This window comes from Mchenga conophoros, linkage group LG20, assembly GCF_057382185.1.
Source record: "Mchenga conophoros isolate Kocher_MC1m ecotype Shallow Benthic linkage group LG20, M_conophoros_male_GT1.1, whole genome shotgun sequence".
In the NCBI taxonomy this organism is placed as follows: domain Eukaryota; kingdom Metazoa; phylum Chordata; class Actinopteri; order Cichliformes; family Cichlidae; genus Mchenga; species Mchenga conophoros.
In genome coordinates this window covers 31,873,041-31,900,794 of record NC_140545.1, presented here as the reverse complement: position 1 = coordinate 31,900,794, position 27,754 = coordinate 31,873,041, and the positions used below count along the sequence as shown (strand labels likewise).

At 40.7% G+C, this 27,754-nt stretch overlaps 2 protein-coding genes across 5 annotated transcripts in view; both read right to left on the bottom strand.

Moving 5' to 3' along the window:
* Positions 1-918: 918 nt before the first annotated feature.
* rsbn1 (round spermatid basic protein 1) lies at positions 919-8,398 on the bottom strand. Its single transcript, XM_085259048.1, has 7 exons — positions 7,793-8,398; positions 6,771-7,405; positions 4,241-4,378; positions 3,149-3,291; positions 2,891-3,058; positions 2,668-2,776; positions 919-2,554 (listed from the first exon to the last, which is right to left on the bottom strand). Exons 1-7 carry the CDS (start codon positions 8,334-8,336, stop codon positions 2,018-2,020), a joined length of 2,274 nt encoding a protein of 757 aa, XP_085115174.1. The 5' UTR covers positions 8,337-8,398; the 3' UTR covers positions 919-2,017.
* Positions 8,399-8,781: 383 nt separating this feature from the next.
* Positions 8,782-27,754, bottom strand: part of magi3a (membrane associated guanylate kinase, WW and PDZ domain containing 3a) — a 107,922-nt gene continuing 88,949 nt past the window's right edge. Inside the window, exons 9-22 of one of the 4 annotated variants that reach the window (XM_085259042.1) lie at positions 23,885-24,094; positions 21,773-22,393; positions 19,943-19,974; positions 18,979-19,243; positions 18,165-18,259; positions 17,744-17,936; positions 16,409-16,624; positions 15,695-15,880; positions 15,475-15,568; positions 13,779-13,857; positions 13,429-13,566; positions 13,129-13,267; positions 12,744-12,836; positions 11,694-11,827 (exon numbers count right to left, since the gene is read on the bottom strand). In XM_085259042.1, the coding sequence (XP_085115168.1) occupies positions 12,784-12,836; positions 13,129-13,267; positions 13,429-13,566; positions 13,779-13,857; positions 15,475-15,568; positions 15,695-15,880; positions 16,409-16,624; positions 17,744-17,936; positions 18,165-18,259; positions 18,979-19,243; positions 19,943-19,974; positions 21,773-22,393; positions 23,885-24,094 (2,321 nt within the window). In that variant the 3' untranslated portion in view covers positions 11,694-11,827; positions 12,744-12,783. The other 3 variants (XM_085259043.1, XM_085259040.1, XM_085259041.1) reach the window with 3 other exon arrangements.

Genomic DNA, 27,754 nt, shown 5'->3' with positions numbered 1-27,754 from the left:
CAGGAGCTGCATACTATGAGGCAAGTAGTTCTAATGTTGTGACAGATAGCAGTATTTTTGGACCAACCCTGTGCAGGCGGGGGGCGGGGCTTACACTTTCTGACGCCACATAGGCTACGTTCACACTGCAGGCGAAAGCGCATCAAATCCGATTTTTCTGACCCTATGCGACCCATATCCGATCATGCTATGACAGTGCAAGTCCGATATTTTCAAATCCGATCTGGGTCACTTTCGTATGTGGTACTGAATCCGATACATATCCGATGTTTTAGAAAGCGACTGCTGTTTGAACGGTCATGTCGCATTAAATCCGTCTTTTACGTCACCAACACAAGACAGACGCCAATTCTCAGCGCCGGAGAAGCGCCCGATAAGACATCGCGAACGCTTCCTGGCCATCCCGTGTAGATGTCAGTGAAACTGTTGGGAAGACAACGTTGGAGAAACGTGAACATTTTATTTGTACTGTATAATCTGCAGATTCTGACAGAAATCTGCAGCTATCCTTTGAAGCACCGCTCCTCTCTAAAACAGCAATAAGGATAATTATTAGGTTATTTACATTATTATGTAAATAACAAAATAACTTAAAGCAAAAATTGGGAAACGTAAAGTCCGAAGTCTTTATATTAAGAGCCATCTGTCAAACAATACTGTTTGGTCTGGGTCTAAACAGAGCGCGTTGTGTGTGAAGTCTTCTTTTGCGCATGCGGGCCGCTTTGAGCGTTCACACTAGAGCGCCTTTGCTGTCGCATTTTATTTGTAGTGTGAACACGCAGACAAAAAAAAATCGGATTTGATCAAAAAATCGGAATTGAGCATCAAGACCTGCAGTGTGAACGTAGCCATAGTTGCAACCACGTCAAACTCACTACAAAGTGCCTTCTTCAGCATAATGACATTATCAGCTAACAATAAGAGTGTGAATGGAATTTTAATTAAACTGAGACTGAAAGACAGCTGCAACATATTCCCAGCAATAACAATATAATATTTACATTCCAAATTCTGAATACAAACTCCACACATGAAGAAAAGAGTCAAATTGTTATTGCTAAGCGCAATAGATGTGATTCCTTAGTCACTTAGAAGTGCTTTTACAATTAGGTCATAATCTTAAATACTCATCACTGGTTATAAACCTGTGTTTATATGTTAAGCTCGATATTAAGAAAATAAATAAATATCAAAAAACTGTATTAACAGTAAGAAAAAGGCCCTGTATAAAATGTTTTTTAAATAAAGAACTGCCTTAACTTCAACTTATGAAGCAGACGAGTAAAATTTAAGTGCTTGTAATATATTGTATGTTGCTTAGTTTAAAGGAAATTATACTCAAGTTTAAAAGACGGCATTTGAAAATAATAAAAGTAATAGCTAATTATTATTTCCATAGGCATGATGAATGTAAAAAGTCAAATTCTTCCCAAGCTTTTAAATCAAATAAGAAAGGCCTGGCAGCACTTTGACAACTCAGTCTATCAATGAGAAGCCACAGTATTCTTAAGGTAACATTAGTTCACTTTGCATCGGTCACTGAAACTAATAAAAAAATAAAAAAAAAAGATCAGTATCATGCTTCTATACTTACATTTTTTAAGCTTCTAAATCGATCCACAAGCATTTTGCGACTTCAATTCTTCCATGATATGGAAGCTAAACCAGCTAAACATTCAACATATATTAAAACATGTGCATGTGACAAATTATGTCAGTCTAAAAAAATAATAGTTTCTATACATCATACACAGCTTCTGAATAAAACAGTGAAGCGTTACAGTGAATATGAGAGCAATATAAAATAAGAAATTGTATTATACAATCCCATTAAATTATGTAATTGGACTTACGGGAAAACATGTGACTACATCATAAACAACATTTGAAGATTAAAAACAAAAGCATGAACAATAAGTTAAGTCGAAAAGCTTCCTGATTGACAAAAATGTCAGTCCAAGTCCAAAATTCCTTTACAGGGGAAATAGAGGTTGTGGGGGTAGATGGGGGCATAAGGTCATTCAGGGAAGTCTGCAGTGTGGCCATGAGCTTTCGGAAGGCTGGGCTCTTTTGAAGGTGTACATCCAGGGCGGACTGGTGCTAAGAAATGGTGGGGATCCTTGTATGTTGTTGGGAGGTGAGCAGATTTAGCAGGCTGTGGAGGGGCTGGCTGGGTTTCCTGGGAAGGTGTTGCTGGCCTCTGGAACTCAGGTTCTTCGGTTTTAGCCACCCCACCCTGGATGTTGTCTCCCTGTGGTCTTGCACAGGGGGTTATGGAGGCATCAGGCCTCGCAGGGGAGGAAAACGACACTCGACCAGAGGTGGGGCTGAGATCGTTGGGTTGCTGCTCCTCCTTTGCGGTTACGTCTTCTGAATGGTACTCTTTGAGGCGGATGTGCCAGGCGAGGCTGCAGACTGCAGACACGGTCTTGAATTGGTGGATGACGTTCCTTGGGATAAAGTAAATGTCATCGTCACACAGCTGGGCGCGGATATAGCGAATGCCTTCCCTCCTCAGCTGGTTGAGCTTTGCATCATCCACCCATTGAACACACTGCACAAAGAACGAAGACACATAGCGGTTTTATTTTAAAGCAAACAAAAAAACCCCGCTATAATATAAAAAACAAAAAACAAAACACATTGCTATAAAGCCGCACGTCTCACCTGAGCTACTGGAGGTTCGTACAGATCCAGCTGCAGCCTCTGGACAACTTCATTGAAGTCCCCAGCATCAAAACACACTACATCTTTGGTTATACGTGGTCGGTTATTCCTGTAAGAGATTTTAAAAAAGAAACAAAGTATATCGAAAAGTTACTTTCCCACTTCACATATCATGATGCATGAGGTGCTGCTATCGCATCATCTTTATTTAAGAGATACTCACCCTTCTCCGAAATGCACTGCTTTCAGTACACCGACAGCAGCAGTGCTCTGCCAGTCAAAACTCTGCCCAATATGATCAGCATGGGCCTTAGTCCGGTCTTCAAAGAGAACCTCCCTGGGTTCACTGGTTCTCGGTAGGTAGTGCAGATTTTTTACCTCATTCATGGACCTGAAGAAACACACAAGAACAAGAAAACCAGAGGTTACATCATGAGTACTTTGCCTATATACATTGATAAACCCACAGATGAACTTGTACCTGCGCCGTTTGAAAGGAGACTTAGGCATGTCAGCAGTGGGCACCATCTGTTCACCTGGTCGGACCCACATGATCGGCCCATCATCACTCTGAGATCGACAGTCCAGTTTTAGACTAGAGAGGGTTCCCCATGGGAGGGTCATCTGTGATGATATACACAGACACAAACATTAAGAAACATCAAGGCATCAAGTTTACCTTGATATGCATCATATTACAGCCTATTAAGCATATGCAATTTGCCGATGAGCCCTGTATATGCTGGGTAATGCTGGAGGATGGTGGTAACAACTTGTAACCAGTAGGAATGTGTTAGCACTAGATCAATCAGAGTATTGGTACTTCTTAACATTCCTGACAGCAACATACTGTATTCAACATCTTCAAGTCTACGGCCCAGAACGTAAGTACTGCAACAAGTTTTTGCTTCCTGTACTTTAGGCTTCGAGCATATTCAATTTGAAATAATCATTGGAAAGTCAGGTTCAGTTTTAGAATCACTTTAAATACACAGTCCCTACCATTTAGGATTTCATAAATAAGGCCAAATGAAAAAAATTGCCATTTTTCATATGCAATATTTTGCTTTTTGCAGGCAATAATTTGCTGAAGTATTCAGGACTCTATATTTGTATTTTCTGTGCTCCATTAAGCTTTCACTAGAGCCAACATCAGTTATTGTTTGTTATGCAACACAATGCATGTTGTTCTCAATTTATTTGGATGAATAATGGCACACATAAGGCTCTAGTATACCTCTGGATTCATCCGATTTCTTATGTTAGCATTAAAATAATCACTTAGTGCTAATGCTGAGTGACCTAATGTTTACTGGTTAGGGCACATACAGCATGAGAAGGGTCCAACTGCAGCCTTACAGAACCAAGTAGCTAGTTTCACAGTACTTTGTTCCATAAAGTTAGAGTAAGCAGTAGGTTGTAGAGTGCTGCAGCAATGTATGCATACTCTTGTCCCACTTCTTTAGCATATGGTACACAAAACAAAATTGTTACAAAACCTAAGTGCTGCTGTGTGAGCCATGTAGGCAGACTACAAACTTCCATCTATTAGGACTCTAATATTTCCTCTGACCTTGAGAAATGGTGACTCTTCCAGCATGTCCAGGAAATCTGGGAAGTAATCTCCAACTTCCTCGTCAACGGCTCCAACCAAGCTGATCTGCCTCATGGGTCCTGCTCGATAAGTCCCTGAACAGTAAGTCCGATTCACCTAGGACAGCAGAAATTTTACATATATTTCAGGGTGTGCGCTACAGTCTAACTTACTGTCTTTGTATACTGCATTTAGACACAAAACAAATGACTGTTAAATGTCAAAACCCGAAGAAGAATGGGCACTCTCATATCACAGATTAATGATTGTGACAAAGCTTCAGTGACACTTTGTGGCTAACAGATTCGATTTACTCAGTCACACATCACCTGGTAGCATATTCAAAGGAGGGGGAAAATCCATACACAAGTCACTCTAATGGATTTCTGGCCCGTGTGTGTCTAGCCGACACTACAGACCGTAATCTGTGAGTCACACCTTTATTTGTAGAAGCACATAAATGCATAGAAAATATACTAGACTACAGTCATTGTAGCAAAATGATCAAACGCTTCATGAATCACAGACGTGATCAGCAACATAAACACTGCTGTTTTATGTAATGACCTAGTAAAATTCTGTAGTAAGTAAAAACAACAACAAAAACATTTTGTGCATTTATGCAGTGGTGAGATGACAAACTGCTGAGCTCTGTATCCTTTTCAGCATCACACATTTGCAGATGTACTGACACAGTTTCATCTTTCTGCAGTTAGGAATCAATTTGCAACTAGGGCTAAGTATCGTCACTGATTTCTAGAATCGATTCAATTCCGATTCACAAGGTCCCGAATTGATTCGATTCGGGGAAATTTTGCCTCAGACAGTCTGAAATATTATAATTCGGATCACTTATCAGTACATATCAATATTTTTATATCTATAAAAAGAAAGTTGTGAGACTTTATCAAAGGTGTAAGCATCACAGCAGATTTGTGTCAAAGTAACTGAGTATAAAACACAGAAAAACATGAAGGCGGTTTCCTGGTCTGAGTTTTTATAGCAGATGACCTTAAAAATATTGTGCAGTCAAAAACGAAGTGAAGCAGAGCAAAGTTACAGAGGTTTGATTAAAGACACAGCTAAGCCTTTTCCAATTTTGCATAATTTTAAAAAGTTTACATTTGTTTAGTATTGAACGGCAGAAATGAGGCTTTCTTGTCAGAAGTAAGTAAAACAACCCAAAACAAAACAAAACAAAAAAAACAGTGGCCGACACCATAGACTGGTGGGTAATAAGTAAGCGAATAATGCAAAAAACAGAGATTTTTAGATGGAAAACTATTCCTGAGAGAGAGAAAGAGAGAGAGAGAGCTCATGAAGTGGGATTTTATCGTGGTGGAAGCAAAACAGCAAAAGTAAGAGGAAATTCGGGACAATGTTTATGTAAAGCGTAGTTTGGATCTTCTTTTGCTGCTGGTTCAGTTAATATTGTTTGGAAAGAGATCAAACCTGCAGCTTCAGAATCAGCGCAAAAAAAGGACGTAAACACAAAGCGCCCGCCGATGGTTGTAGAAAGTTCGTGAGGTTTAACTTGAGATTCTGGCATTTCGGGCAAAATACATTTATATTTAAAAATCGATTCAGGATTTTAATGAATCGATATCACATTATCCAAGCCAGAATCGATTTTAATCGATAAATCGATAATCAAAACCCACCCCTATTTGCAACGTCATGAAACAACTGTGACTGTAAGTGCCCTATGAGAACAAACGCAGCCAGCCACCAGCAGTTTATCAACTTAATGAGAATATACATTAAACACAGACAGCTACTGAGAGGCAAATATTTTTGTACCTCATTTAAGATCGTGGCTTTTGTAAGACTTGCTCTGACTCACAACAATATTGATTTTATCTAAAATTTGTTTTCGGTTTTAGTGTATCGCATCTCACCAGAAAAAGTATCTGCACCTGATGTATAAACATTGGTGGAGTGAGGGAACTCATTGCCCTTATGGGCGATGCTATCCATTTCCACCATCTACAACTTAAAAACACTCAGTCTGATAGTTTTCGTTCATGACAGATAATCTCAGCTGTAACCTGATTTACTACATTTATGTTTTTGCATCTCTGACACAAAAATGTTCTTAAAAACAAAACAAAACAAAAAAACCCCCAAAACCCAACATATTCTGCAAGTTTAAATTTGCTCTTCCCAAAACTACCCCCTCTATAAATCCACTTATGCTCTGATATTATAGCACAAGAAGTTTTGTACTGTTAGTTGATTAAAACCAAGGAATCTTTACACTAAAACATCTATTAAAAGCAATATATATTTAACATTTAGTTAGTTCCATTCATAATGGAAATTACTCTTTTCAGCCTTTTTTTAAAAATAAAATAAAATATTTTAAACACAAATTCATGCTGATCAGCATCTAACCACTCTGCTCACCCCAAGCAGTGTCCTGTACTGTATTTGTTTATGGAAGTCACGAGGGATTCTGTTTACATTTTTTGTGTTATGGTCAAGAGAACCCTTTGCCCTTTTCACATACCTGAGACTGAAAGTTGGCAATAGTGGTAGTCTCAATGTCTTTCTTGCCCATTATCTCCATTTTGACCGGCGTGTTGGGGAAGTTGAAGGCAAAGTAGTCCAAGAAGTCCGGTAGGTATGCAGCTGCATTGTGTACTACTGACAAGGCATATGAGGCTGCACCTTTAGGCTTTTCGGCAAAAGCCAGCTTCAGAAATTCCTGGGCAAAGCACTCCATCTCAGCCGGGCTAAGACAGGCCAACTCGTCAGCATAGGCGTGCAAGATAGACCCCCCACCATTGGGTTGCCTTTCCTCGTGTATGAAGCGTCCATATCGTGTTCCTGTCTGGAGACAGGAGCTGCGGATGTAGTGGTCCTGGTGGGAAAAGAAGGGGGCGTGAACCTGTTTGAGAGCATGGAGGTGGGCCGGGTAGTCGACAGCATCTCTGCCGGGATGGTGATTGCTTTCATGCTTAATGCTGCCAGGCAGAGAAGGATCTTTTCCAACCCCTGAGCATACAGTCTGAACGGCTTTGTTGTGCATGTGTCGAACCTTCTTGACACCTTGCTCATCCTCATGATTCTTCTTCTTTTTTTTCTTAAGGAGATATTCTTCTAGTGTTAAAGACTTGCCATTCTCATTGTGAGGCCTTGGCTCTACAAGTAAATGAGCAGCTAAAAGTTAGAAAAGAAGGATGTGCATAAAAAAAGCTGTGTTTAGCTCTGTTCTTTAGTCAACCCATAATGCAGCAGACTAGCAATGATGATTAAAGGGAGGTTCGGGGACATATTTTCTGTAAGTTTTACGTATTCATTGCTTCTTTTTTTTCTTATTTACTATCAAAGGATATACACTAGGTCAGTTGTATAGCTACTCTATAAATTGCACTACTTAACAGCAAACATTACAAATTGTTGTAATCAAAAGACTCACACATTACATGCCATTACTTGTCATTCAGATCCCCCCAACATCCATCTTCAAATGCCAACAGTCTTTAAACGAAAGTAAATAAATAAATAAATGAAAATAGCAAAGCTCACCCTTCTTTTTCTTCAGTTCGGCGTGTTTCACATTTGCTTCTTCATTTTCCTTCTTCAGCTTTAGTTTCAGGTCCTTATCCCTGGGCTTTTCTTTGAATTCCTGGGGCTTGGCCTTGACCACTTTGAGAGGCGTGAAAGTGAAGAGCGCAGGTGGCTGTGAAGGCACCGTTTGCTTCTTCTGTAGCTGCTCCGGCACCTTTCGCGGCTGAGGCGGAGGAAAAATCGGCTTCTTCGTGCCGTTGGTGAGGCTGTGATTGTGATGGTGGCTGTGCAGGACGAGCTTGTCCGTGCTGAAGTTGTGGGGCTTGGGATTTTGCTGCAGCTGATGCGGCTGATGGATCCGGTGCTCGGCATGTTTGTGATTATGATGGTGGTGATGGAGCTTCACGTTTTTCGCTTCTTTTTCAGACCTCTCCCGTTTGTCGGCCAACGGTGACAAGTCCCTTTTCTTTTTCTTCTTCTTCTCTTTCATGAATCGCTCCAGACGATCCCTTACCATTTTGTCTTCTACTTTGGCACGGAGCAAGTCGACCTGAGCTGCCATCTTTGCACGTACAGTAGTCAACAATTTAAAGGACTCTGGGTTCCTACTGCGCAGGTCCCCGACAATATGTAGTCCTCTTGCCGTTAATTTGTAGTTCCCTTCGCTGATTTGAGTCCATTGCGCACGCGCAACGCATTGATCTGTAGGTAATGTAGTTTAAAGACGGCGCATGGCTGCATGGGAGTTGGAGTTTGGAATGTACTGAATGCGTGCGGCTTTGCACGCACTCACCTCCGCTCAGCTGACGTAATGGTTAACCCACTGGAGGCGGAGCTTTTGCGTTTGCAGCGGGTGAGAGCTGTGAAGTAGCAATATTACACGCCACAACGATAAACCACTGTAACCGACTCCAATTTGAGGTAAAAATATATATATTTTTTAAAGTTGTCATCATAATGCAGTGGCACACCCACTAGAGGCGTAAAAAGAGGACAAAACAAACATGTTGAATCAGTAAACCTTTATTTATCAGTGCATGAACAAAATGCCATGACCAGATTATTATTATTTCTTTTGAACCACTTTATAGCATTTCCTCTCAGTTCCCTTCCCTTAAAAAAATAATGAAACAATTTAGAGGATTTTTTTCCTGCATGAAGGCAAATATTTATACAGGTGCTGTACAATTTATAAACATTTACAACTACCATGATGTAAAACTAAAAGTTTTTTTTATATATTTATATATATATGTATATATGTTGGAGCAATACAAGGCCACAGTATCATACATGGTAATGGCATGAACAGTAATTAATACAGTATCGCATCATAGTCACAATAAAGTGGACAATAAATTAAGCAGTGGTCTTACAGACCCACAGATGCATGTATTACTGCTTCACATCCTTATGGGTTGGGTTCAAGCAATAATTTGCTTGTGAACAGCAGTGTATAAACCACTAGGTGTCTCTACTCCACAGGAGAAACACTGGAACGATGCTACATTGTCATTTTAGAGCAGGGCAACATATCCCAATAACTTTTTTATTACACTGAATTTATTAAAAAAATAAAGTTGACAAACCTTAGATTGTAATTTCAAGCCAGACTCCTAAAGAAATGGTACTGCCAATTTCATGCACTATATGTTCAATCACCAAAGGGTGACTATTTGGTGAATTCTTCAGGCATCTTGCCTATAATGGAGCATAATATTAATACTATACTACTTAAATCATGGGGGTCATGTACTAAAAATAATGATCAAAAATAGATATTTGTGTTGGAACCATCTGTTTTTGTGCCTATATTTATGGTTAACAAAAAGACATATCTTCTAATGTTTTTAGTAAGTTAAAAGCCAGATGTCTCACTTCTTACAGTCAGCCTCTGTTAATTCAATTCATGTATAATATGAGTCGATATATGTGTAACCACTTTGTTAAATGAGATATGTTTCATTTTCAGTATAGTCGATGCTACAGTGATATTTAAAATACACAGGCCTACAAGTCAGCTTGTATACGTACACGCAGGCAGAGGACCTAAAATACAGAGCTGTGAACAGTCAGCAACTTTATGAATCAGGCTTGAATGAAATTAGATGCATAAACTGCAGTCTTTGAATGTATTCTTTTAGATGGAGATGCTTATCTACACGTTCCATTTCTACCTTCTACGTGAAAAGTGAAATTATGTGTACTAACTGTTCTGTGTACATTTAATTTCAATAAATTACATTATGCTTTATTTTCATTAACACACATATAACAAACATTAGAACTATAACCACAAGTATCTGGTCTGCTGATTTATGCATATAAAGCTCCAGGGTAGTCTTTCCATTCTCTGATATGCTAAGGGAATTCATGTCTTCGCATGTATGAATGCAGTCACACTCTAGTCGGTCTCAAAAAACAAACCATAAAGGACTTACAAGACAGTTTCGCTTTTAAGACAGCGATCAGAGAAAATCACAAGTCTCAGTTTTTAAAACATCCATTTGTGACAGCAACAGTGAGTTAGTCTCACCTGGAAGAAAAGCTGTGATTGCATGTGTATGCCTTTAAACCTTCAAACGTGACACACGTAATAAAAAAAAAACAACCCCAAAACAAACAAACAAAAAAAAATCTGGATCCTTCATCGTGGTGGGGAGGAGAGCAGTTTATCCAAAAAACCCACAAACAGTCTCACAGTGAGTGCAATTAGGAGCAGCTTCTTTATATTACCGGAGTCTCTGATTGGCACAAAATAGACGTCATTGTTACTTCCAAATACCACACTCAGAACCCATCTGTTACACACATGCTTACACATCATTATACAGTACAAATTCTCATGTAGGTACAACGTGTGTCGGATCAGATATCAGCAGCTTGATGCAAACTGATGTAGGCAAAGTGGTTGGAGAAAAAAAAAATAATCAGGAGCAATGAGAAGCTATGTTGCTGGTTGCACAGTGATCTGCTATGTCAGACATGTCTAAAAAAAATAATCCTTCAATTCTGAATTCATGTTTGTGGCTCAGCTTTTTCTTTATATATGCAGAGTCCTGGCAGGGTTTCAGATATCTGCATATGTGGTGTCCACTCGGGACTGGATCTTGGCAGAACTGGGAACTTTCCACGGGCCCGGGGTGATGGGACCCTTCTTGCTGGAAGTGTTCCCATTACAGCTGGGGTCTGGGATGCTACTGTTTGAACCTCGTGGGTCCTTTTTATTCACTTCTTCAGTTGAACCATGGTACTTGCCATCTCGATGTTCCTTGTCCCGTTTGTCTCTTGCGGTCTTTCGGCTCAGTGTGCCACCATCAGCGTCTGACCCCACCCTCTCCCTGTATGCTTGGGAGTTGGATTTTTGGACCAGTGCCTCTTGCTCAGCCCTCTTTGCCTTTCTGTAGTAGTCAGTGGTTCCCCAGGTTTTGTCTCCACTCTCTGTAGCTCCTCTTTCCTGCCAGTAAGCTGAATCAGTCTGCTTGTACCTCAGGTCCTTCTCTTCTCCAGAGGCAATATTGGGCTTTTGGCCAGCTGGGCGCCTGGGGCTGTGAGGCTCCTCCAGGTTGCTCAAAGGCACGGCAGGGTCACGTTCCCACTTGGAGCCTCTCTGTCCCTGGGCTTTTCTGTCCTTGCTCATGTCCTCCAGGGATCCGCTGTGGCCTTGGTCTGTTTTTCGAGGGCTCTGGGAGCGATCTATGTGCTCCCTTTGGCCTTCAGTGGCTCTTTTGGGGCTACCATTTGCGGAGTCGCTCCTGCTTGTTTTATTGGTCTGGGTGCTTGGGCTGGTGGTGCGCTTATGGTTAGGGTCAGAGAGCTGCTGTCCTCTTGGTTTGTTAGCCTGCCTACCATGCTCCCTCGCAGCACCAGGGGACCCACGTTCTATGCCGTCACCCCCAGGGAACTCATCAGGGGCAGATATTTTGGGTGAGGATGGGGAAAGTTCAGAGGTAGAGAGGGAGACAGAGGATGGAGAAGCTGGAGATGACTGCCCATCAGATACAGAGAATCTGGGAAAGCTTGAGGTTGGAATGGTTACTTTGTCCTTTGAACCTACAAAGCAAGCAGCAGATAGTAAGAAAAAAGTTTGAGCTAAGCAAAAAAACTGCTATGTGAAAGCAAAGAAACTGCAGAAGCTAAAAAAAAAATCATAACGAGATATTTTTTGCACATTCAACAAAGATTAAAGATGATTAAATAAGTCATACAATAGAAGCGCGATATGCTCAGTTTTTGGAAAAAAGATTTTTTCCGTCTACCACACTTTCTGTAATAGTCCTTTGTAATAGCCCCCTCTAATATATTTGCCTTGTTTGAGATGTGTATCAGCTGACAACGTAGCTATCAATGAAAAGGTGCTAGAGTTCACTCAGCACTGACGTTTCAATTTTCCCCAGAGCTGATAAGAACTGCACAGCTGTAGTTGAGAGCAGATATATGCAGCAGAAAAAAACAGAGAGAGAAAAGTGAGCGTGATGGACTTAGAGGTGCTGAAATGAGCTTTTGGATTTCTAAGAGCAACAACTCATTCAAATAATTTGGTCTTTGGATTGAAAGATTGATGCCAGTGAATAAACACAGATCCTTTTACTACTTTTCCACTCACTGATCAATATCTGGTTAAGAACTTCTCTCCAGGCCTCCATCTTCACTCAAACTAAGGACGCAGTGAGTGTTCAGTGGCATCTTGTTTTGTAATACCCTTAAAAAATAACCTGTGGGGCTCAGAAGCCTTCCAATGCTCCTGCAGGCCTGTTTGTTCTTCTAGGACTCACTGCTTTAGTTCAGCCCTCTAGATAGTCTGGTTATACTGTAATACATTAGGTTATTACTGAGCTACAACGAACTGATCTATTCAGGCTGATCATGGGGGATGACATAGTGGATAGAGAATAACACTTTAATTTGGGAGTTAAATCACTCTGAAAGGAGAGTTCTAAGACAAAAGTAGGTGGAGTACAAGGATTACCAATGTTATTAGGGACAGACCAAGAAAAGCAGTGAGGCCTTTAGTGATGCTCTGGTTTCATGTAGAAGCACAGGGTGGAAGAAGAGTTCAGACCTATAGAAGGAAGAGATAAAAGTAGAAATAGACAGCCGTGCTAGAGCAGAAAACAGAGAAAGCAAGGCAGATAAAGAGCACAAAAGGCAGATCCAAATAGCAGTAGTAAAACAGAATGAGAAGAGAGAAAAGTCAAGAAAGCTTGCAACACATGCATGAGAAAAAGGAAACTCGGCACCCTGCTATCTAGCATATCCATACAAAAGCTTCTCTATATGTATGACTAATAAGCTATTAAGTAGATCTATATGCAGCGGCGACAACATGCACGCAGTGCTCTGCAATAACTCACTGTGATCCGGGACCAAGCCCTGGCCAGGTCGGAGAAGTAGATGAACTTTATTGCCTCCTGCTTGGATCAGCTCAATTGCCCGAGTGTGTGTAATGCCCTGTGTGGCCTCGCCATTGATCTCCACTATTTGATCTCCAACCTGACAAATAATAATAAAAGAAAAAAAAATCTATTAACATTAACTTTTCCACTGCTAGGGGCAGGATGTCTCATTTTGCCCGAGGTACAGTGCTCTGTGAGAAACTCAAAGCTTTGATTAGGAACTATTGCACTTCAATAAAGTGGAGAAAGAAAACATACATGTATCCTGCCATCTTTAAGAGCGGGTCCCTCCTCGGCCAGTCGAAGAATGAACAGCCCCATGTTATACTCTTTCCCTCCTCTCAGGCTGAAGCCGAAGCCCCTCTGGCTGCGTTCCAGCTCCACCACAAAGCAGCCCTGTTGTTCACAAGAAAGATTGTGAGCTTTTAAGACTGAAGCAATTGATGCAAAATCATTCCTGAGGTGGAAATGAATCTGGAAAATCTATTACTTGGTTGATATATATCACGATCAAGAGTTTCTGGGGATCAATTGACACCAGGGCAGAATGACAAGATTACAACCATAAAATACTACAACTGGGGAAATATAAACATCAATGGCCTCACCTGCTTAGGGCCCGATGGAATGAGAGTTCCTGTCCCATCTCTTGGTGAAAGATGATTCTTAGCCTCGGAGTCACCATTCCTACCCCAGAGAAGATGCATTACAGTGTAATTTACTATAATATGACACTAAATATTTACTATATTTAGAAAACAATATTTCAAAGACATGAAATAGACGTCGTTTATTATGAAAATTTGAGTCAGTAAACAGTTATTCTGACGAGGTAGACTGTGATATGTTATGCGCAATATTCCTACCAAAAATAATAAGAAGCAACTATGGTGGCAGTTTAAAGGTGAGGGAAACACAGCCCTTTGTATAACCCAGGTAAACTAGACGAGTATTAGCTGTTTGCTAATCCACTGGCATTTATAAAGGCCAATAAATGAATACTAAAAAGAAAAGAAGAAACACCCTTTAACCATCGTATGAGTGTTGACATCGCAAGTCTATCAGAGGGCACTCTGGCAACCAACATGCTTGAAATGCCACAAACACAACTGATCCAAGCAAACTGGGCAGAGCATAAACGAGTAAATAAATAACGTAACAAATATCAGGGGAATCTGTTTATGCCTCAAGTGTCTGAAAGGAAAAAAGAATCGATCGAAAATATATCAGAATATCAGGATTTTAAATCACTAAAAATCACACACACATATACACGGACACACTAAAATATCAACATTGGCCTCAAAAATCGAATTCTAATGAAAACCCATAAAATGCATGTGTTCGGTGCTCTCGTACATACATGCCTGTACCACCAGCTTATTCAAATGTAATATTAGTAACAATGTTTTTATGCATATCCCATTTTAAATATAGAATCAGAGAGCAAAAACAAAAAAAGGAGAAAAGGAGTCTAATTCTGTTCCCTCTCTGCTGTGTCCAGTGTGAGATCCACACATTACTCCTCCTTCATTACAGCAGCATGAGCCTCTTTTTGTTGGCGTCATTATGCAACACACAGAGAAATGTAAATTCTTCAAAGAACCATGTTGCTTTTACATTTCAGTGATAGATAAGGGGGCATACTTTAATGCTTCGCAGAGCTCATTACAATGCCTTTGTGAGAACTTCGCTGTGCTGACGCACTATATAAAGAGCGTAGGAATTCTTACCAGCTCTAGCTTTCAGAAGAGTTTGCACACTTTATGCCACCAAGCTGAGAGTTTCAGCTCATATCTGAGCCTAGTGTGACCCAAGGCATGTTGGTGATTAAGCGGAGAGGAAGAGGCTGAGGACTGGACAGGGGGCTAAATGTGGAGAATATGAATGCATGCTGATGGACAGTGAGCGGACGTGGGCAAGAAATGATGGTGGCAAATTTCTGTGGCAGTGGGATTAAAAAGTCTGACACAGGTGGCCTTGTTTAAAAAGAAAGATCAAAGGGGAAGCAAGACTCCCTATTAATCTGTCTCTTTTCCTTTGCTTCACCATCCAAAGGGTGACCACAGGGGGATTTTCTGTCTTTTTGGATAACGAGGAGTGTGTGAGGCACAAGAGATAGTAATGGGCCACATTGCAGCACAAAACCGAAGGCGCTTTGAGAGGATTGGGGCTAATTTATGGTTCAAGTGGCAGAACCTGTATTAGATTGTCTCCAGTGGACTTAGTATTTCAAAGGGGAATACTGGCAAGCCTGTGTGGATGCTCAAGCTTGTGTGGGAGTATGCGTGTATAATCGTTTACCTGTCTTGGTAGCTGGGAGGCTGTTGGCCTACAGCTCTGTGTTGTGCCGAAGGGCTCTGCTTGGCTGAATTTGTTCCAGACGGAGGAGCGCTGTCTGTAAAAGTAAAAGTGTGCCAAGATTCCTCATGATCTTATTCCCGGAAAATGCAGTTAAAAAACAAAGCAAACAATGACAAAAGAACAGCGCAGCAACACTGTGACTTGGTCTGTGTCAACTCACCATCTTCAGGCACAACAGTAAGAGTGACAATGTTTCCAGCATCCTTGATGAGTTGAACAATATCGTTGTGTGAAAGCTCCATGATGGAGCGGCCGTTGACAGCAGAAATACGGTCTCCCACCTTCATTTGACCTATACGGTCTGTAGGGCTGCCTTCAATAATACGACCAATTTTGTGAGGTATAACTGGAAGAGAGCAAATCAGAGAAATGACAGTCTGCAGTGTGGGATGTTTATGCAACTCTATGAGCCCAACATTTAGAGACCAAATTTTAAGTAAGAACACATAATGCCTTTATGTGATGTCCTGCACATCATGTAAAAGCATTACGCACATGCTAACATATCAGTTTATGACTTATGTTACACTCAGTCTTAGTTGAGCACATACCCAATAAGCTCTTTACAGAGAATAGCTAAGATTAACAATTTGTGCCATCAGCTTTGGAAGTATTTGAATATTAACAGTATGAAAATAGCATTTCTTATCTGAAAAGGGAATTTATTGTTTGCGATTATTTCAGGACAATCCTTTCAAAAATGACTTTAACGCTTCCCTCCCTACATGTTCTCCACTAGCATAACTAAATGTCAATAAGTAACAGATTTTGCTGGAAATGTGTTTGATGTTTAAAAGATTTTGTTGTTCCAAAAAGTAAAAACACAATATAGGATTTCATTTTTAAGGATTTATTGATTTTATTTATTTCTAACCTCCAGGTGGGGGCTTGTTCTTTGACGTGAGGATGACAAAGCCAAAGCCTTCGTTGTCTTTGCGCTGCAGAGTAACATCAAAGCGCTCAGGACGGGTAGGCTGAGCAGGCTGGATGATGCTTGGTGCTTCAGTACGAGGCATCTTGGGAGAGCTGTTGACCAAAGCAGATGCAACCTGCTGGGGCTGCTGGTTGTTGTCATCTTCTCCTCCACCATCTTTAAAAAAAAAACAAAAACAAAAAAACGGTACAAAAATATTAAAACACAAATGCTTAGCATTGTAGCAAATTTGGACTTCATTTCTAGGACTGATTAAAAAAGATGCAATATATTAACATTTCAGAATGATTCTACCAACACACGTTAAGTATGAGCAGTCTGATTTAGTTAACATAAATTTAAACCAATAACTTGACAAAATCTTTCTGATTTGCTCTTGCAGAGATCCTTCTGTAAATAATGCAGAAGCAGGGGCTTTATCAAAGAAGCCTTTCTGCAGCATGTCTTACCCACATTAAATGAAAGACCGTCAGCTCTACAGTTGAGATAAAAGGCCTTTCCAATTTGTTATTCATAAGACAAGCTAAGCAACCTCCATCTCTCTTCATTGTATGTTTGTTTTGCTGAGTCTCTGTTTTGCAAGCCAGCATCAGTGAATCGCTTTCTAAGCCCCCTGCTTTGAAAGCATAAACCCTCACATGATTGATGCTTAATTTTTTGCAATGTGATCAAGCTGTTGTTGTGATACATCAAATCTGTAGTAATTTCAAAAAGTGCTTGTTCTATTCATGGAATGGCTATCGGTGGGGTAAACCAGCCAGGATGCAGCAGGGTATGTGCAGTTAAAAAAAAAGAAAAAAAGAAAAAAGAAAGAAGAGTCAGCATTTTTTCCATCCTTTGAGATTTAACTCTACCAGCTGATCTAATCTTCAGTGCTTTTCACACAACTGCAATCATCCTTGACAGATAAACAGAGAGCAAATAATCTTCTTTTCTTGTTTCCACTTTATGCCCATTTTGATTCAAGATGAAACCTGGAATTCACCTCCCATGATTAAAATAAATTAACCGTCCTTAAAATTCCATCTTTTTCCTTTCAGGAAAATTACAGCATAGAGTAGCATCTTAAAAAGTCCATTTTTGACAAACTTCATTTCAGTCAGAGAAAATCTACCACAACGAATTTAAAGGATTAATGGAAAAAAAATCCAGATCAAAGCTTTCCCTCAAAGGTTCTCCTCTAGCATACCTATATAAGCCAAAGGAGTGAGCAAGAAGCCACGCTTTCTGTGCCCTCAGAGGAATGCGGAGCTGATTATTCAGAAGCAGACCAACCTGTGTATGCTAGTTTCCTGCGGACTGTAAGCATGACTTGGCCATTACGAGCAGCATTGGTCATCAGCTCCAGCACTTGTTTGTGGGATTTGCCCTTGACTGGCACGCCATCTATACAAAGTAGCTCATCCCCTGCCCGCAAGCGCCCGTCCTTCTCAGCTGCACCGAGTGGCACAATGGCACCAATATATACCTGCGGAAGTAAGATGGTGTAAGAGACATAGCTAAATATACCGATCTGAGGGAGATTCATGACACAGACTGGCTGGTATTTTCATAATACCATTCCCAGAGATGGGAAAAGAAACTTTCAGTTAATATTAAATCAACAGAATTCAGCTTCAATTTGGTGTCAGTCTGCTGCTCTTATGACTGAGGGTCTCCAACAGTACTTTTAAATGGATGCTGGCCTCCGACTTACTGGCTGATCTGGTCCCTCGCCCCCAAGGACTCTAAAGCCAAAGCCTGATTCCTGATTCCTTTTGATGAATACATCCAGGTCCTTTGTATTGGGAGCTGCACAGAGAAAAGAAAATATAATTGGTAAAAACTGATGAAAAATATTCATTAACTGCAAGAATGAAATCTCTCATGACCATCAGGAAAACACCTAGATACTTGACATGGGCAACAACACACCTATACATAAGAAAAACGCATGCTGACCACAAGGCAATCTGAGATTAAGCAATCTAAACTAGGTCAGCTGTTTTTGGAAACTCTAGAGCAATATTTTCCCTCTTGCCGAGCCAGAGATGACACTGCTAGCGATGTTAATGAGATGATGTTGTCAGACGCTAACAGGAGGTGGCAGAATCTTTTTGTCTGTGTTTGTGGTCTATAAGTAATTCATGTGGTGCATGTGCACAGATTTGATTCAAAAATGTTTTGACTGTATTATTTTGATTGCAGTATTTCGTTGTGACATAGGAGTAAGACGTTTGCGTCTTTTTGTGTCGTATTTGGCTTCTGTGTCCCCGAAATTCAGTAACAAGTGTGTTAGCATTTGCAAAAGACTGTAAGCTGGTTTTAGAATTGCACATCTGAGGATTTGATTTCTTTGTGTAATAATGAAACACAAAGTAGCAATTTGAATCAGCATTGACACCGGTAACTTGTTAATTTCACTAATCCAAAAAATACGTTAAAAAACATGAATGAATTAAATAAATCTTTGCATCTGTAGTAAAGTTTACTACTGTAAACTGTGTAAGTATAAGTACTCTTGTACTTACGCTTGCTGTCTAGAATGGCCTTGGACTTGAGGTAGAGCTCAGATGCATCTGGTTTGGGTGAAGCTGAGCGCAGGGTGCTGGAGGAGAACGTTGATGCATTGGGGGATGCCTCAGGCTGACTTAGGGTCTCTGTGCTGCTGATCATCTCCTGCCTCTGCTGCTGCATCGTGGGCTGAGGGAACGGATGGACCATTTGTTGGGGCACCGAATGAGGTGCCTGGTGTGAAGTAGGCTGGGCTACTCCGTGAGACATGGGACCTGTGCACTGCAACATAGAGACAAGCAATGTGATATACAAGATGGTAAAGCACGAGCTCATTATAAGGCAATCATCCATTAAACTAATGGATTATATATTACATATTTTTTGCCAATGTGTTCAGCATCATTGTATTATGTCTGCAGGTTATTTAATAAAAGGTATTCTATACTATAGCAATGATTTATGTCTAAAGTAGGAAGGTAGCTAATGGAGGGAAAAAAATCATTAAAGCTTGTCCAGAGTGACAAACTACTCCACCGGCATAAAATGAAAGAAAATAAAATAGTACATCCATACAGATCTAAATAATTATGCATTGAACAAATAAAACAGTATGAGTAAGCCTGTCGGTGCCCCAACACTCTCTATTTTAAGAGTGCATCATGGAGGAGTAGCAGAGGAACAAGCTGTTGAACATGGCATATCATCTTAAACACCCATACACAGAGGGATGCTAAGTTGCCGTTTGCCAGAAGCCAGCATATTTACCCACATGCAGTTCCAGAAATAACAGCCTGGCTAATGTGGGCTCCCTGAATGATGCTTCTAACAGCAGCTACTACAGCACGCACACGTTTACACGCTGGGGCTTGCGGGTAACCAAGACAAAAGTTTTCTGGTTTAATAATTCATCAGCAGTTTTAGCAGCAGAGTCTATTTTTTTCATCATACAAAATGGATTTGAACTGACAGAAAACTTACTGGTTTCAGTGACTTCACTGGAGACGTCTGACCTGTGAGCAGAGAGACAGAAGTGGGAATTAAAGTGACGTCATTAACAACACAACAGCAAACATCTGCTTACATCAGATTAAATTATTTAAGGACGAGTTGCATTTTGCATTTTCTTCACTCTACTACAGATTTGAACTTTTGGCCTGAAGTGGTTGAATGTCAAGACTAAACCCTCTCTCGGTTCTTATACAGAATCTGCACCTTCTTCTCCACCGACTCACACAGTGAACTTGCTCATAGGTTTCAGATTTAGCTTTTGTTTTTGTTCTCTCTGACATGGTCATGGTCACAGAGCAGAATGTGAACCAGAGTGTAAGTAAACCAGTAGGGGGCAGTAGACTCCAGTTGCATGAACGGTTTATGGGATGAGAGACAGATGACCTTAAGCCATGGGAAAACATGCATTTCTGTGGTTTAAACCTGCCAGCTGTTAGCTACATTACTAGAGCAGCATAAACACTGAAGCTTTTCAAATTTGAATTTTCATCAAATCAATTTATCACAAAGACAATTACTGGCATCGATTTAATAAAAAAACATTTAGTTCCCCCACCCCCCACCCCCCCATTTCCAATATTATGTAAAAATTCACTGGCAATATCTCCATTTTCACAATCTCTGATCATATCATATCTCAGATACTGAGTTCAGAACACAACCCATGGGGAAGGGCACTTTGTCTCATTTCCAGATTTAAATCCAGTATAGGGAGCAAGGCCAAATAATTTCCTGTTTCATTTCTCACTGCTCTGCTGTCATTAGAAGGTAGTTCTAGCCCCCGGCTGGGAGTAAAGCCTACCCTAATCCCAGTCCATGGGTGACCTGAGGGAAGCCCTGCGGCACTACTCCTTTTAGTCCTGGAAAGCTATGATCTGCTTTTTTTTAAACATTAACACACAAATCCTCCATATGCACTGCAATTAAAAAATGCATATCAGGCTGGCACAGCAGCATACACACAAACTACAACCCCCTGGAGCTCAACGTAGACCCCAGCTGTGCACATCTGATATGTGGGTGCAACACTGATCTCTTGAATCTAGGCTACTGCACTGCAGTAAAGGCATAAAGGAACAAGCCCTTCAAATCTGTGAAAGCATGAAGTAAGAAGAAGGGCAATCATTATTCACTGTGCTCCATCACTCCTACCTCCCCTCTCACTTTCTCTCCAGGCAGCAAGTGAATCACCAAAACTGCCATCTATTTGCACCTTCCTAGCATAGCTCATCATGTGACTAAGCATGACTTCCTCCCTGTTTGGGAAAGTGCATGGTGGATGATGCAGAGCTGGTGTAGACCAGAGCGTGAAATTGCTTTATTTAACATTGGGAGAGTCTGTGTATTCAAGCAACACCTACTGAACACCACAATGCGTGCTGTTATTTTTAAATTAAAACATTGTGCATTACATTAAATCTCACCTCTTCTACAGTTGAAATATCTTTGACAATGTCTCACTTTCTCGCAGGAAATTATTTACAAATGGAAGCAGACTGTTCACCAGACTGTTACGCTCTGTGTTTTCTTTTGGCCAAAAGAAAGTAAAGAAATAGAACAGGTGGCGTAAAGGTGAGTGAGGATTAAAGTAACTTCAGAAACGTGGGTCTAAATAGCACTAACGCCTGTATTTTGTCTAAACAGCAGATTAATATAGACATCAGCGATGTCACAACATACGTACTGTAAACTCACCACCTGTGATATCCTTCTATAATGTCAGTGTTGCAGGCTTACCTGCAGCAGAAGTGTACAATAGTACAATAGCAGCAAAGTGAACTTTCATCATTGCTGACTCACCTCCTCTAAGCACCAGCACGTTGACCTCACTGCCCACAGGCAGGTCTTTGAGGATGTCGACCACCTGCGAGTGGCTCAAAGTTTGGACATTCTGTCTGTTGATCTCCTTGATAACATCACCCTTCAACAAGCCGCGGCACCACTGGGCGTCCAGGATCATCTTTACCTTTTGTCCCAGGGGGCAATCCGCTATAGCAAAGCCAAAACCTCCCGGGCCTTTCACCAAGGGCACACTCACCAGCTCCGGCTGTAATAGAGTAGGGTCAGGCCCTTCTTGATTAAGGGCATGTGGAAGGTGGTGGTGTTGATGGGAATGAGGATGGTGGTGGCGTCCTCCGTTGGTTATAGGTGGCACTGACGCAGTCTGCCGAGAAAGGGTTGCTCCATCGTTGACAGCATAATTGAGGTCTTGTGGTGTCGAAGGGGAAGGAGAAGTGTCCTTAGAGGCACTGAGGTTGCTCGATGCCTCCTCACTATTGCTGGTGTCCTCTGGCAGAGGGTAGCCCCGACACAGGACCATGTCCACATACTGATTGACTGGGATAGACTGGAACATCTGCACGACATCAGCATGAGTCTTTCCCAGCACGCATGTCCCATTAATGTCCACAATTACGTCACCTAAAGAAGAACAAAAAGCTTTTACACGTTTGTGACATGAAAAAAATTGGACAAAATTTAAATTTCTGTATTCATCACCATGCCAAAGGAAATTTTGAAAAGTACTATTACAACAATACACCAATAAAAAGACATGGGGATAAGCGCAATTATGCAATTGGATTACATAAGTAGACTCCTATATCTTAAAAAATTCAAACATGTTAACGGGGGAGGAGGGAGTGTGCGAGAGAGAAAAATAAAACGAGGTCATTGACGTGTTTTCTTTTTCCTCCTTTTATCTCCATGTACTGTAAAGGATAGACTCTAATCACCCCTGGCCTGCCCCAGATATAGGTCTGGATAAGCAGCTGAATTGCTGACTAGCTAGGTGGCTAGATGCCCAGAGGTGGATTGCCCACCCACACAATTGATACTTTACCAAAGAAAAAACAAAGGCTACGTTTTCACTCTCGTGAGTGAGCTTCATATTCCAGTTTGTTGCTTGTTCAGACCAACTACATGTCGCTCATACGATTAGTTCAACAGCTACATATTCAAAAAGCTAAGCGAAATATATTTTCTCACAAAGTTCAAACACTCAACCTTTAGCATAAATAAATGCCGTAGGCCAATACTCAGAAATGAAAAAAAAAAAACCTACTTGAAGATGTTACAGTCTACTGCTTGCAATTAAAACCCAATGAAATTAATTACATTCATCTTTTGTTATAGTCAATTACCCTCCTTCTCAAGGGAAATGAAACACTGAAAATAATTATTCTCTTTGCTCCACTCTTAAGTTGATTCTCAGCAGTCGCAATGGCTCGGCAATCAATACTACGGTAATGTGAATCTTAAGGCATTACACAGTAACATACTTCAAATTAATACAGTCACCATGCATGTGATCACAGAACTAGAACATGCAACAATAAAGAACTTACTGTGCCACTTGCAAAACACACTACATGGCAGACTCATATACATCCCCTGTTTTTACATAAGCACACATGTCAACCTGCAGCCACGCTGCCTGAATGCAGGCTAATTACATTTTTAATATACGAGTGCGTATAAAATGTGAGCCTCTACTATAAACTACACACGGGTTTATTGATGACTTCTCTATTTTTCGAGCTGCTCCACTGAACACTGCCTATAAACATTTGTCTTTGCTTGATCAAGCAATGTGATATTCAGAGTGAAGTGCCTGTTCGGTTTTTTGCCTCCGAATGTGTTTATTTGTGTGTACACAAAGGGCACATTAAGCTGTATTATGTACAGAATGTATGCTAATGCCCAGCTTAAGTGTTACTGCGTGAATAAAGATAAATGCCATGCACAGTTACCCGTGTACACGTGAATGTGACACTGGATTTTGTTGACTTTGCTTTTAACAATTGTATTACCTTGCATCATGGAAACAAATTACAGCAGGGTGGTCTCCAACTGTTAAAACAGCATGCGAACCAGATACTTAAAAAACATTATGTCTGTGGGGAATGTTACCTGAGGCAATCTTCTTGTCATGTGCTGCAGGCCCATCTGGCAGGACGTTTTTGACCTGGAGGAACTCGTCAGGTCGGTCTCCGCCAATAATGGTGAATCCAAAGCCCTGGGGGCTTTTTCTAAGTGCTGTCTTAAGTATGTTGCCCTGCAACTGAGTTGGATCTCGAGTAAACCCCCACATTCCCCTGCCAGGCTCCTCTGCTGTGGAACCTAAAGGAGACGTAGACAGAAGGTAATCATTAATGATCTAATATCACAAGTACGCTCAGTAAAATTATTGCACTAAATGTTTGGGGTGTGAACACATTCTTTACACCATGCTTTCAATTCCACACACAAAAATGTTCGGACAGAACACATGTACAGACAGCAAAAGCTTCAGAAGTGGCTAAATGAACAACTGAAAACTAACATATTTACATTTCAGCTGGGAAAAGGCCTGATTTCTAAAGAATATTAGTTTAAACACATCAAAATAAACAGATTCCAATGTGATTAGTTCATTTAAAATTTTGCCTGGTGTTCTACAGAAGGCAAAAAAGTGTCAAAATTCACTTAATTGCTTCTGTTTACCTGCTGGAAACTGTTTCAGTTTAAAAGTAATTGGATGTCTTTTCATCTTTTAAACTGTAAATGAAGTCACAGTGGCGTCAGTTACACATGAATGCAGCAAGCCTCTGTAGTTCAAAAGTTTGTGAGACGGAATTGTACGTGTATGCGAAAATGAGCCCAGTATAGGAAGAGACACTGAAACGCTTGCTCATAAATTGCCATCTGTCACCATCATAACAATACTCGCACAGTGACAACATGTCTGACAGCACATCACTTACTGCTAGTAATTACATGAACACTAAGAACTCACAGTTTGAGCGCAAACTCCAACAAATCACACGCGCACACACAAACAGAGACACACAACTTGCAAAACCACTGCTCTGTTTACAAAGCCAATAAACACCTAGTTATTGCAAAATGCCTAAAGTTTGCCCAAGTCTCCCCGCAAACAACCAATTCTTTTCACTGCAGTGATAAATCCATCCTGAAACGCACCTGACATTTTCCAGGTAAACTTTTCATTGCAAATTTCCTTTGTGTTGCCTGCAGGATGTGTAAATGGGGCGCTTTTATAGAAGACAGGAACAGAATTATATTAGACAGTGTGTGCGCGTGCGTGTGTGTGTGTAGGTGTGCATTTGTGCAAAAGAGAGCAAGATAAGAGTGATGAGACAGAAAGAGACAGCAAGAAATAGAGTTAGCCTTGACAGAAAGAGAGAAATTTTAACTAAATCCGAGCTTGCCCTTCTCTGTGGTGTGTGCCTATGAGATTGTGAGTTATGTGCTCTGTCCCTGCGTGCTGGGCTTCTACTCTGGCAGTTCCCACACTGATAGATGCTGGGACATCAATCTCATTAGGGAGAGCACAGATAGAAGTCCCCCCTTCCCCTGTCTCCTACACCACTCTCAATGTGTCATGGGATTGTGATTTGCATAATTGCATGGCAATTGGCAGAGGAACGTGACCGCTCTGAAAAGACAAAAAAGATTATGCCAAGTATGACTTAGATGACACTGCTGCGTCAGTGCCGGACAAGTACAAGGGATATTCTAACAAATGTCAGTCTATGTTGAGCAAGGATTTGCAAGCAGGTACAAAAACATGAAATTCTCCTGAACAACTTGGGGCACAAGTGTGTAATAAGTATGATTTATGATGGAACTAATCCCTGTCAGATAGCTCCGACATACTGAAACAGTCTTTCTCGCACAATCACCTCGAAGGCAATACTGGCATAACAGTAGTGGAGAGAGACAATCACAAGTGGGATGAAAAGGGAGCTACACACCAAAGCCATGTTTACATGGTCTTGATTAAGCTGTAGGCCACAAAGGGACAGTCAAGTTTCCTTAGGGTGAAGCGATTATATGAAATGTCTGACAGGATTCTCAGCATGATAATTATGGCTGAACATAGGGCGGTGCTTTGCTCTTGTGCTCTGCGGCATTGTCTGGGAGGTCAGGTTAGCCAGCCTTGTCAAAACAGTGTTTAGAAGCCACCTCACGCACGTCCATACACTTGCACAAGACCACTAGCCATTAATTCTCATTAACAAGGGTGGGAATTTGGAGAACAAGCACAGGGGAGGCAGTCGAAGCTGGAGGCGGCGGTACGCAGCAATATCATCCACAAACTGCAGAAAGGCTCAGCTGTGGGAGGTGGGGTCTGCGTGCAACCGACTGAGGCAGACAGTTGTGTCCAAAGGGTGTCTGAAATACAGAGGCTAGTTTGAATACAAATGAGGCCATGCCTTTTGTGTTCACACGCAGAAGAGCATTATAATTCTTGCACATTTTACAACAACCTAGTCTTCTGTCTCTCAGACCTTTATATTTACTGAGAAGAGGGTGATTAGATCATCAAGCAGGAGCATTCCCCACAGGTGGTAAATGATGAGTAGATGACCCAGTGGAAATGCAATTTATGATCGTAAGTCACTTTCAACGGCAGTCACCTCTCTCTCCTTCTCTGCCTCTCTTATTTAACTCCCTCCCTCTGTTCTAAAGAGGGCTTTCAACTACCATGAGTGACTGTGGCAAAAGGATTTCAAAGAGACCTCAGAACCCGCCCTATATCATATCTACTTGTCAAAATGAATTCTGCCGCCCAGTGAAGCACTGTTCCATTATTCAAATTGAATATCATTGCTTCAGAGGCTATGGGCTGTTTATCAGAAGCCTGTCAACTGTTAGAACATCTTCCAGACAGACTTCTTAACATGAAGGAGATGAAAAGTGTCCCAGTATTTTGATTATATATATATATATATATATATATATATATATATATATATATATATATATATATATATATATGCACAAATCTATATAAATATCTTTGCTGAACAAAAAGCTAGAACTATAAAGCTGACATCTTAATAATACTGTCGACTGCATTGCATCTTATGAAGGAAAATCGCCCTGTGGAGAAGTTACTGAGTTAAACTACCACTGCCTGAGCTATCGATTGTAGCGCCACTACCATAAGTCAAAGACACACTAGTACAAAACATTTTGTTTAATTAAAGATTCATGATTGAATTTCCTGTAAGACAGCCATCAGGTCAATAACTTTTTAGAGGTTTTCTTGCTTCTTCATATGGAATCTGACATGAAAGCTGAATCCAAATCTGACAACTGAAATAGTTGAGTAGTAAAAACTTTTATATGTATGTCCATTACTTATACACGCAAATTTAAATTTCAACATTGGCTTTTCATCTGGCTGCTTCATTACATAATATTTCATCAAGTCTAGATAAGGAAGCCGTTATATGAAACGTTAAATAATCACATATTAGTTCATCTCTCTATGGACATCACACTTGTTTAGTTTCTGAACAAGCTAGGGCACCAATGAAGGACATGCAAAGGTTAAATGTATTTCAGTGGTGGAAATTCTGCAGATCACAATGTCTTCAACAGGGCATTGGGAAAGAATATGCTGCCCTTTTCAGACATGACTGCATATGTTTAGCACCTACTAACATGTATTTTATTGTAAATTTGTCAACAATTTGAATTCATATGAGTCCAATTTAATCAACCCAGGGTGACGAGTTTGGGGAGTGTGACCATCAGAAAATTAGCACCTACCCCCAATTGGGCCATTTTTGCCAATATTTAGGGGTCAAAATCTATTTTAGCCATTTCTGGATTCAACTAACAAATTTTGATCTTAGGGCTGATTTAGACATTTGTCATGAGCCCAAATTGGACATGTTTGACTAAAGCTTTTATAGAAGCACGTTGGTTGTAATTAATCCCCAAAATAACTGGATACATTTAAAGTATTATAATACCGACAAAGAC